This window comes from Coregonus clupeaformis, unplaced genomic scaffold (assembly GCF_020615455.1).
Source record: "Coregonus clupeaformis isolate EN_2021a unplaced genomic scaffold, ASM2061545v1 scaf2095, whole genome shotgun sequence".
Classification (NCBI taxonomy): Eukaryota; Metazoa; Chordata; class Actinopteri; order Salmoniformes; family Salmonidae; genus Coregonus; species Coregonus clupeaformis.
In genome coordinates, this window is record NW_025535549.1 from 78,624 (window position 1) to 90,954 (window position 12,331).

The 12,331-nt window shown below is 41.4% G+C and overlaps 1 protein-coding gene across 1 annotated transcript; it reads right to left on the reverse strand.

Moving 5' to 3' along the window:
• Positions 1–563: 563 nt before the first annotated feature.
• On the reverse strand, positions 564–10,702 carry LOC121570122 (zinc finger protein 568-like; the record flags this gene model as incomplete). The annotated part of the gene is made up of 2 exons (XM_041881614.2): positions 10,039–10,702; positions 564–790 (listed from the first exon to the last, which is right to left on the reverse strand). Coding segments are annotated over exons 1-2 (672 nt in total), but the record flags the coding sequence as incomplete, so codon positions are not given.
• Positions 10,703–12,331: the final 1,629 nt, after the last annotated feature.

A 12,331-nucleotide genomic window follows, 5' to 3' on the forward strand; every position in this document is an offset into this window, starting at 1 on the left:
AATCTCTTTCCACACTGAGAGCATTGGAATGGCCTCTGCCTCTCTACTAAGTGGGTTCTTTCGTGTGATTTCAGGTCCCTTAATGCGAAAAAAGTATTTTCACACTGGGAGCAGTGATATGGCTTCTCTCCAGTGTGTGTCCTCTCATGCTTTTTCAGGGACCCTAACTGGGTAAAAGTCTTTCCACACAGGGAGCAGTGGAAATGATTCTCTCCTGTGTGTATCCGCTCATGTTTTTTCAGGGCCCCTAATTGAGTAAAACTCTTTCCACACAGAGAGCAGTGGAAATGCTTCACTCCAGTGTGAGTCCTCTCATGTGTTTTCAGGGCCCCTAACTGGGTAAAACTCTTTCCACACAGGGAGCAGTGGAAAGGCTTCTCTCCTGTGTGTATTCTCTCATGCGTTTTCAGGGACCCTATCCGGGTAAAACTCTTTCCACACAGGGTGCAGTGGAAATGCTTCTCTCCTGTGTGTGTCCTCTCATGTGTTTTCAGGGCAGCTAACTGGGTAAAACTCTTTCCACATAGGGAGCAGTGGAAAGGCTTCTCTCCTGTGTGTATTCTCTCATGCATTTTCAGGTTTCCTAACTGAGTAAAACTCTTTCCACACTGAGAACAGCAGTAAGGCTTTTCTCCTGTGTGTACTCTTTCGTGAACTTTTAGGTTCCTTAAATTAATAAAACTCTTTCCACACTGGGAGCAGTGGTGTGGTCTCGCTGGTTTGGCCATCTTTGGGTCTGGTTGCCCTGAAGTACTCTTCCCGCTGTCCGAGTGAGAGTCTGGTCTCTCTCCTGTCAAAGACAAACAGAGTATTTAGTTTAATACTAAACATGGATGTTTTTGTGGCTATACAGTGTTTGTTTACAATTACATTCATAAACAAGCTTATATTTGGGGTTCTGAGGCGTATACTACGATGCTAGGGTTGCCTCAGCCCCAGTCAGTCGGGGTAGGGGTGGGGGGGCACCAGGAGGGTAGGGGTGGGGGGGGGCACCAGGAGTGTAGGGGTGGGATGGGACCAGGAGGGTAGGGGTGGGATGGGACCAGGAGCGTAGGGGTGGGATGGGACCAGGAGCGTAGGGCTGTTCAGCTGTTCTGTTGTATCAGCTGTTCGCTGCTCTGGAACCCCAATGGTGGAACAAGCTCCCCCACGACGCCAGGACAGCGGAGTCACTCACCACCTTCCGGAGACACTTGAAACCCTACCTCTTTAAGGAATACCTGGAATAGTATAATAGTAATCCTTCTACCCCCCCCCACTCCCCCCCATAAAAAAATGAAGAAAAAAAGTGGTTGTCCCACTTGCTATCATAAGTTGAATGCACCAATTTGTAAGTCGCTCTGGATAAGAGCGTCTGCTAAATGATGTAAATGTAAATGTCTAAAGCTAGCCAGCTTCAGTTAGCCTCACATTCCAGCTCAGTCTTCATCCCATGTTACAAAGGTGGACATTGAGACAATCCTAACAGCAATCAATGGGAGAGTGAGTGCCACTTTTTTGTGTTTGTGGCCAAAATCGAAATAAAGTAAAAGTTATCCTGCAAATCCAGCAGCTATGGAAATATGCCATTAGAAGTTCCGTTCATTACTAGCATTATAATGCCGTCTTTGGTGTGCTTTAGTGTGCTTATCAATGCATGAGCACTCCTGTCATCTCCTGTCATCTGTCATCTCCTGTCATTACTAAATCTGTAGTGTGATTGTTTGATATGTATTTTAATATTAACATTTGATTAATCAAATATTTTATTAGTAGTCTTCCTCATATTGCCCGGAGAATGAAGGGGCTGTTGACATACAGTGGGGAGAACAAGTATTTGATACACTGCCGATTTTGCAGGTTTTCCTACTTACAAAGCATGTAGAGGTCTGTAATTTTCATCATAGGTACACTTCAACTGTGAAAAAAAATCCAGAAAATCACATTGTATGATTTTTAAGTAATTAATTAGCATTTTATTGCATGACATAAGTATTTGATACATCAGAAAAGCAGAACTTAATATTTCGTACAGAAACCTTTGTTTGCAATTACAGAGATCATACGTTTCCTGTAGGTCTTGACCAGGTTTGCACACACTGCAGCAGGGATTTTCGCCCACTCCTCCATACAGACCTTCTCCAGATCCTTCAGGTTTCAGGGCTGTCGCTGGGCAATACGGACTTTCAGCTCCCTCCAAAGATGATCTATTGGGTTCAGGTCTGGAGACTGGCTAGGCCACTCCAGGACCTTGAGATGCTTCTTACGGAGCCACTCCTTAGTTGCCCTGGCTGTGTGTTTTGGGTTGTTGTCATGCTGGACACCCAGCCACGACCCATCTTCAATGCTCTTACTGAGGGAAGGAGGTTGTTGGCCAAGATCTCGCGATACATGGCCCCATCCATCCTCCCCTCAATATGGTGCAGTCGTCCTGTCCCCTTTGCAAAATAGCATCCCCAAAGAATGATGTTTCCACCTCCATGCTTCACGGTTGGGATGGTGTTCTTGGGGTTGTACTCATCCTTCTTCTTCCTCCAAACACGGCGAGTGGAGTTTAGACCAAAAAGCTCTATTTTTGTCTCATCAGACCACATGACCTTCTCCCATTCCTTCTCTGGATCATCCAGATGGTAATTGGCAAACTTCAGACGGGCCTGGATATGCGCTGGCTTGAGCAGGGGGACCTTGCGTGCGCTGCAGGATTTTAATCCATGACGGCGTAGTGTGTTACTAATGGTTTTCTTTGAGACTGTGGTCCCAGCTCTCTTCAGGTCATTGACCAGGTCCTGCCGTGTAGTTCTGGGCTGATCCCTCACCTTCCTCATGATCATTGATGCCCCACGAGGTGAGATCTTGCATGGAGCCCTAGACCGAGGGTGATTGACCGTCATCTTGAACTTCTTCAATTTTCTAATAATTGCGCCAACAGTTGTTGCCTTCTCACCAAGCTGCTTGCCTATTGTCCTGTAGCCCATCCCAGCCTTGTGCAGGTCTACAATTTTATCCCTGATGTCCTTACACAGCTCTCTGGTCTTGGCCATTGTGGAGAGGTTGGAGTCTGTTTGATTGAGTGTGTGGACAGGTGTCTTTTATACAGGTAACAAGTTCAAACAGGTGCAGTTAATACAGGTAATGAGTGGAGAACAGGAGGGCTTCTTAAAGAAAAACTAACAGGTCTGTGAGAGCCGGAATTCTTACTGGTTGGTAGGTGATGAAATACTTATGTCATGCAATAAAATGCAAATTAATTACTTAAAAATCATACAATGTGATTTTCTGGATTTTTGTTTTAGATTCCGTCTCTCACAGTTGAAGTGTCCCTATGATAGAAATTACAGACCTCTACATGCTTTGTAAGTAGGAAAACCTGCAAAATCGGCAGTGTATCAAATACTTGTTCTCCCCACTGTACTCTGTGCAAGGGAGGGAATCTGATCTGCTTTGTCCTCGAACACTGAATTCAGGATAAAGTGTGTCCAATCATATCCACAGAGATCATAAGAGGGGTGTGTCCAATCATATCCACAGAGATCAATTTGGGCCCAGGCTTTTGTTCTTGCCAAGAAGTACACACCTGATTCAACTAATCAACTAATCATAGACTTGATTAGTTGAATCAGGTGTGTTACTGATTGGTTAGAACAAATCCTGCACCGGCCCTCTGTGGATAAGCCACCATGCACAAAGACCATAACACAAACAACTTTTAATGAATTATCTTAAAGCTGATTCACATTTCCTGCTATTCTTGTTCATTAGTTCAACTTGTCTTTCTAAAGCCTGTCTGAACACAATGTATAAATCACTCACTACAAAGGTACAGGTGGTGGACCAAAAAACAGAATCACCTGTATGAATGAAGGACAACAATATGACAATGCCCCGTGGCCCTAACTGCATGAGTAGTCGTCCAATTGTAATCATTTGTTTCCATATTTGTCCACTACTATCCCTGATGTCCTTCAACCCTCATCTTATTCTTCTCTATCTGCATCAACGACTTCCTGTTCACTCCAAACATCTTGGAGAGAGGACAGAGGTTTCTAATTGTTCCTAATGATGGAATCTTAGTAAAGGCACTATGGATAGATGAATAACTGTCGTTTTAGAGTACTTTAATAAACTTACATCTGAAGAAAAAATAAATATGCTCAGGTTGATTGAATATTATGGATATCAACACACAATCCCCATGTGTTTCGATGCAAACTGGGCTTAATAGGAGCATACTGGGCTTAACTGGAACCACAATGATTTATGGTTAAAATAAATACAGAATAGAAAAATGTACTAACATTATTTCGAAACCAATGATCTGGGATATAAATATACACTATAGACTACAATATTATGCAAAGTTAGTATATTGAACAATATTTATTTTCATTTCCATTCTGAATAGAGGGGGGGCGTAGTTAGTATTGATCATATTGATATTGTCATTTCCATTCTGAATAGAGGGGGGGCTAAGTTAGTATTGATCATATTGACATTGTCATTTCCATTCTGAATAGAGGGGGGGCTAGTTAGTATTGATCATATTGATATTGTCATTTCCATTCTGAATAGAGGGGGGGCTAAGTTAGTATTGATCATATTGATATTGTCATTTCCATTCTGAATAGAGGGGGGCGTAGTTAGTATTGATCATATTGACATTGTAATTTCCATTCTGAATAGAGGGGGGCGTAGTTAGTATTGATCATATTGATATTGTCATTTTCATTCTGAATAGAGGGGGGGCGTAGTTAGTATTGATCATATTGATATTGTCATTTCCATTCTGAATAGAGGGGGGCTAAGTTAGTATTGATCATATTGATATTGTCATTTCCATTCTGAATAGAGGGGGGGCTAAGTTAGTATTGATCATATTGATATTGTCATTTCCATTCTGAATAGAGGGGGGGCGTAGTTAGTATTGATCATATTGACATTGTCATTTCCATTCTGAATAGAGGGGGCGTAGTTAGTATTGATCATATTGATATTGTCATTTCCATTCTGAATAGAGGGGGCGTAGTTAGTATTGATCATATTGATATTGTCATTTCCATTCTGAATAGAGGGGGGCTAAGTTAGTATTGATCATATTGATATTGTCATTTCCATTCTGAATAGAGGGGGGGCTAAGTTAGTATTGATCATATTGATATTGTCATTTCCATTCTGAATAGAGGGGGGGCGTAGTTAGTATTGATCATATTGACATTGTCATTTCCATTCTGAATAGAGGGGGGGCTAAGTTAGTATTGATCATATTGATATTGTCATTTCCATTCTGAATAGAGGGGGGGCGTAGTTAGTATTGATCATATTGATAGTGTCATTTCCATTCTGAATAGAGGAGGGGCGTAGTTAGTATTGATCATATTGACATTGTCATTTCCATTCTGAATAGAGGGGGGGCGTAGTTAGTATTGATCATATTGATATTGTCATTTCCATTCTGAATAGAGGGGGGGCGTAGTTAGTATTGATCATATTGATAGTGTCATTTCCATTCTGAATAGAGGAGGGGCGTAGTTAGTATTGATCATATTGATATTGTCATTTCCATTCTGAATAGAGGGGGGGCTAAGTTAGTATTGATCATATTGATATTGTCATTTCCATTCTGAATAGAGGGGGGGCGTAGTTAGTATTGATCATATTGACATTGTCATTTCCATTCTGAATAGAGTGGGGGCTAAGTTAGTATTGATCATATTGATAGTGTCATTTCCATTCTGAATAGAGGGGGGGCGTAGTTAGTATTGATCATATTGATATTGTCATTTCCATTCTGAATAGAGGAGGGGCGTAGTTAGTATTGATCATATTGACATTGTCATTTCCATTCTGAATAGAGTGGGGGCTAAGTTAGTATTGATCATATTGATAGTGTCATTTCCATTCTGAATAGAGGGGGGGCTAAGTTAGTATTGATCATATTGATATTGTCATTTCCATTCTGAATAGAGGAGGGGCGTAGTTAGTATTGATCATATTGACATTGTCATTTCCATTCTGAATAGAGTGGGGGCTAAGTTAGTATTGATCATATTGATAGTGTCATTTCCATTCTGAATAGAGGGGGGGCGTAGTTAGTATTGATCATATTGATATTGTCATTTCCATTCTGAATAGAGGGGGGGCTAAGTTAGTATTGATCATATTGATAGTGTCATTTCCATTCTGAATAGAGGGGGGGCTAAGTTAGTATTGATCATATTGATATTGTCATTTCCATTCTGAATAGAGGGGGGGCGTAGTTAGTATTGATCATATTGATATTGTCATTTCCATTCTGAATAGAGGAGGGGCGTAGTTAGTATTGATCATATTGACATTGTCATTTCCATTCTGAATAGAGGGGGGCTAAGTTAGTATTGATCATATTGATAGTGTCATTTCCATTCTGAATAGAGGGGGGGCTAAGTTAGTATTGATCATATTGATATTGTCATTTCCATTCTGAATAGAGGGGGGGCTAAGTTAGTATTGATCATATTGATATTGTCATTTCCATTCTGAATAGAGGAGGGGCGTAGTTAGTATTGATCATATTGACATTGTCATTTCCATTCTGAATAGAGTGGGGGCTAAGTTAGTATTGATCATATTGATAGTGTCATTTCCATTCTGAATAGAGGGGGGGCGTAGTTAGTATTGATCATATTGATATTGTCATTTCCATTCTGAATAGAGGGGGGGCTAAGTTAGTATTGATCATATTGCTAGTGTCATTTCCATTCTGAATAGAGGGGGGGCTAAGTTAGTATTGATCATATTGATATTGTCATTTCCATTCTGAATAGAGGGGGGGCGTAGTTAGTATTGATCATATTGATATTGTCATTTCCATTCTGAATAGAGGGGGGCGTAGTTAGTATTGATCATATTGATATTGTCATTTCCATTCTGAATAGAGGGGGGCTAAGTTAGTATTGATCATATTGATATTGTCATTTCCATTCTGAATAGAGGGGGGGCTAGTTAGTATCTGGGGGCTTTTTCCGCTGCTGTTCCCTTTAAGCCCCCAGATAAATGTCAAATCTACAAAAATGGCATCTATGTATAACAATGCAAGGTTCATTTAACAGTAAAATACGACTAAATGCATTAAAACATTTAAGCTGTGAATGCCTGAGATCTATTATCTTGTTGTGGTTCACCAAGTTATGTTGCTACTGTATTGACTGACGTGGTACGACTGACTGCAAGCATGAAAAACCCCTATTTTCAATTGGCAAGAAATTGATTAATACCCATGCAGTATGTAACCCTGCAGTATGTAACCCTGCAGTATGTAGCCATGCAGTATGTAGCCATGCAGTATGTTGCCATGCAGTATGTACCCATGCAGTATGTTGCCATGCAGTATGTTGCCATGCAGTATGTTGCCATGCAGTATGTAACCATGCAGTATGTAACCATGCAGTATGTAGCCATGCAGTATGTAGCCATGCAGTATGTTGCCATGCAGTATGTACCCATGCAGTATGTTGCCATGCAGTATGTACCCATGCAGTATGTTGCCATGCAGTATGTACCCATGCAGTATGTTGCCATGCAGTATGTTGCCATGCAGTATGTACCCATGCAGTATGTAGCCATGCAGTATGTAACCATGCAGTATGTGCCCATGCAGTATGTGCCCATGCAGTATGTAGCCATGCAGTATGTAACCCTGCAGTATGTAACCATGCAGTATGTAACCATGCAGTATGTTGCCATGCAGTATGTAGCCATGCAGTATGTAGCCATGCAGTATGTTGCCATGCAGTATGTTGCCATGCAGTATGTACCCATGCAGTATGTTGCCATGCAGTATGTAGCCATGTAGTATGTAACCATGCAGTATGTAACCATGCAGTATGTGCCCATGCAGTATGTAACCATGCAGTATGTAACCATGCAGTATGTAACCATGTAGTATGTAACCATGCAGTATGTAACCATGCAGTATAACCATGTAGTATGTACCCATGCAGTATGTTGCCATGCAGTATGTAGCCATGCAGTATGTAACCATGTAGTATGCCATCGTGGATATATCAACACATTATTGTCTTAATTTGACACTAAGTATTATAACTTAAAGTGCATTCAGAAAGTATTCAGACCTCTTGACTTTTTCTACATTTTGTTACGTTACAGCCTTATTCTAAAATGGATTCAATTGTTTTTTTCCCCCTCATCAAAAACGGAAATACCATTAACATAAGTATTCAGACCCTTTACTCAGTACGTTGTTGAAGCACCTTTGGCATCGATTACAGCCTTGAGTCTTCTTGGGTATGACGCTACAAGCTTGGCACACCTGTATTTGGGGAGTTTCTCCCATTCCTCTCTGCAGATCCTCTCAAGCTCTGTCAGGTTGGATGGGGAGCGTCACTGCACAGCTATTTTCAGGTCTCTCCAGAGGTGTTTGATCGGGTTCATGTCCGGGCTCTGGTTGGGCCACTCAAGGACATTCAGAGATTTGTCCCGAAGGCACTCCTGCATTGTCTTGGCTGAGTGCTTAGGGTTGTTGTCCTGTTGGAAGGTGAACCTTCGCCCAAGTCTGAGGTCCTGAGTGCTCTGGAGCAGGTTTTCATCAAGGATCTCTCTGTACTTTGCTCCGTTCATCTTTGCCTCGATCCTAACTAGTCTCCCAGTCCCTGCCGCTAAAAAAAATCCCCACAGCATGATGCTGCCACCACCATGCTTCACTGTAGGGATGGTGCCAGGTTTCCTCCAAACGTGACACTTGGCATTCAGGCCAAAGAGTTCAATCTTGGTTTCATCAGACCAGAGAATCTTGTTTCTCACGGTCTGAGAGTCTTTAGGTGCCTTTTGGCAAACTCCGAGCGGGCTGTCGTGCCTTTTACTGAGGAGTGGCTTCCGTCTGGCCACTCTACCATAAAGGCCTGATTGGTGGAGTACTGCAGAGATGGTTGTCCTTCTGGAAGGTTCTCCCATCTCCACAGAAGAACTCTGGAGCTCTGTCAGAGTGACCATCGGGTTCTTGGTCACCTCCCTGACCAAGGCCCTCCTCCCCTGATTGCGCAGTTTGGCCGGGCGGCCAGCACTAGGAAGAGTCTTGGTGGTTCCAAACTACTTCCATTTAAGAATGATGGAGGCCACTGTGTTCTGGTAACCTTCCCCAGATCTGTGCCTCGACACAATCCTGTCTCTGAGCTCTACGGCCAATTCCTTCGACCTCACGGCTTGGTTTTTGCTCTGACATGCACTGTCAACTGTGGGACCTTATATAGACAGGTGTGTGCCTTTCCAAATCTTGTCCAATCAATTGAATTTACCACAGGTGGACTCCAATCAAGTTGTTGAAACATCTCAAGGATGATCAATGTATAGGGGATACACATGAGCTCAATTTCGAGTCTCATATCATAGGGTCTGAATACTTATGTAAGTAAGGTATTTCTGTTTTTATTTCTAATACATTTGAAAAAAACGTATAAAAACCTGTTTTCGGTTTGTCATTATGGGGTATTGTGTGTAGATTTCGGTGGGGTAAAAAATATTTAAGCAATTTTAGAATAAGGCTAATGTAACAAAATGTGGAAAAAGTCAAGGGGTCTGATTACTTTCCGAAGGCACTGTATCTGAAAAGGTACTAAAAATATCTGAAAAATGTGTACCAATGGCAGATTGCACTTTAACAACTTCTACAGTATTGAATAACCTATTCAAGTATAGAACTTCAGTAGAATGCCAATTTAAAACGACATATTACATCACAAGGTGCAGAGATTGTCTCCTGAGTGGCGCAGTGCTAGCTGTGCCACTAGAGATCCTGGTTCGAATCCAGGCTCTGTCGTAGCCGGCCGCGACCGGGAGACCCATGGGGCGGCGCACAATTGGCCCAGCGTCGTCCAGGGTAGGGGAGGGAATGGCCGGCAGGGATGTAGCTCAGTTGGTAGAGCATGGCGTTTGCAACGCCAGGGTTGTGGGTTCGATTCCCACGGGGGGCCAGTATTTTAAAAAATAATGTATGCCCTCACTAACTGTAAGTCGCTCTGGAAAAGAGCGTCTGCTAAATGACTAAAAAAAATAAAAAACAATACTCACGGGTGTTAATCTGATCTTCAGTCTCTTCCTCCTCTTTCACTCCCAAAACGTCTTCCTCCTCCTCTTTTATTGAGATAGCCTCCTCTTCCTCTTTCACTCCAAAAGGTTCTTCCTCTTCTTTCACTATAACATCCTCCTCTTCTTCCTTCAATGTGATACGCTCCTCTTTCATTCTCATAGCTTCAACTTCTTCCTTTATCGTTTCTTCCTCTTTCACTCCAAAATGTTCTTTCTCTTCTTTCACTGTAACATCCTCCTCTTCTTCTTTCAATGTGATGCTGATAGCCTCCTCTTCCTCCTCTTTCATTCTGAAAGCTTCTTCCTCTACTTTCACTGAGATATCTTCCTCTTCTTCTTTTATGACAATGTTCAGTCCGAGAGATTCTTTCTCCGTCCAACATATCTCCTCTTCTTTAGCTGGGGGCGAGTAATTTAGAGAGCTCATGGTCGTGGATGTTACCTAGCTAGCTAGCATTAGCGACTAGCCTAGTGCTAGGCTCAGTATCAAGTTTGCAAATGTAACAAGTAAATTACGTTAAAGTTAACCAGTAGATACCTCAACAGAATTGTGTTTCAAACAATGAGATTAATATACACAGAAAATGGTCTAAAGAGCTTCAATGTTTCGGTTGCATGTTGGCTAGCAAGCTACCGAGGTGGTTTAAACAGTAGCCGTGTTGTGGCTCTTGAGCGTCCCGTCCACTAGATTATACGTCACGCAAGAACCATAAACTGAAAGACTCACATCTCCATCTGCTGACTGGGGTGGGTAACAACATGTAACGAAACCAAAAGTTTAACAACAAATTATATTCTGTCATACAATGTCCAAACAAATCATTTCCCCGGGACCACCCATATGTAAAAATGGTATGCACACATGACTGTAAGTCGCTTTGGATAAAAGCGTCTGCTAAATGGCATATTATATATTATTATTATTATAAAGTAAGGTTTTTCAGTAGTGCAGATACAGGTGATGCATGTATTTACTAGGTAGTGTTTTCAGTAGTTAGTCACTTTTTTTTGTTGTTGCAATGTAGTGATGTAGCTAACTACTGGAACTACACACTGCTCTTTTTGCAAACATAACATATGGGTGAAATAGGCAAATAAATAAATAATAATAATAAATCATTTACTTTCTTTTTCGGGATCAGACCTGCCTATTCTCATTTAAAACGTAGTTTTTGTGTTTAATCGGGTAAATTACACATTCTGTTAAAATATGACCCCAAAGTGATCAGTTCTTGCAATTTCGAATAAATAAAATGTGTTAGTCACATACACTGAGTGTACAAAACATTAGCAACACCTGCTCTTTCCATGAAATAGACTGACCAGATGAATCCAGGTGAAAGCTATGATCCCTTATTGATTTCACGTGTTAAATCCACTTCAATCAGTGTAGATGAAGTGGAGGAGACGGGTTAAAGAATGATTTTTTAAGCCTTTGAGACAATTGAGACATGGATTGTATACAGTGCCTTCAGAAAGTATTCATACCCCTTGACTTATTCCACATGTTGTTGTTGTGTTACAGCCTGAATTGAAAATGGACTAAATATATGTTTCTCTCACCCATCTACACACAATACTCCATAATGATAAAGTGAAAACACGTTTTTAGAAATGTTTGCACATTCATTGAAAATTAAATACAGATATCTCATTTCCATAGGTATTCACACCCCTGAGTCAATACTTTGTTGAAGCCCCTTTGACAGCGATTACAGCTGTGAGTCTTTTCTGGAAAATCTGTAAGAGCTTTCCACACCTGGATTGTGCAACATTTCCCATTATTTTTTTCAAAATTCTTCTAGCTCTGTCAAATTGGTTGTTGATCATTGCTAGACAACCATTTTCAGGTCTTGCCATAGATTTTCAAGTAGATTTAAATCAAAACTGTAATAGGCCAATCAGGAACATTCACTGTCTTCTTCGTAAGCAACTCCAGTGTAGATTTGGCCTTGTGTTTTAGGTTGTTGTCCTGCTGAAATGTGAATTCATCTCCCAGTGTCTGGTGGAAAGCAAACTGAACCAGGTTTTCCTCTAGGATCATGCCTGTGCTTAGCTCCATTCAGTTTCTTTTTTATCCTGAAAAACTCCCCAGTCCTTAACGATTACAAGCATGCCCATAGCATGATGCAGCCACCACTATGCTTGAAAATATGGAGAGTGGTACTCGGTACTCAGATTTGCCCCAAACATAACACTTTGTATTCAGGACAAAAGTAAATTGCTTTGTCACATTTTTTTGCAGTATTACTTTAGTAACTTGTTGCAAACAGCA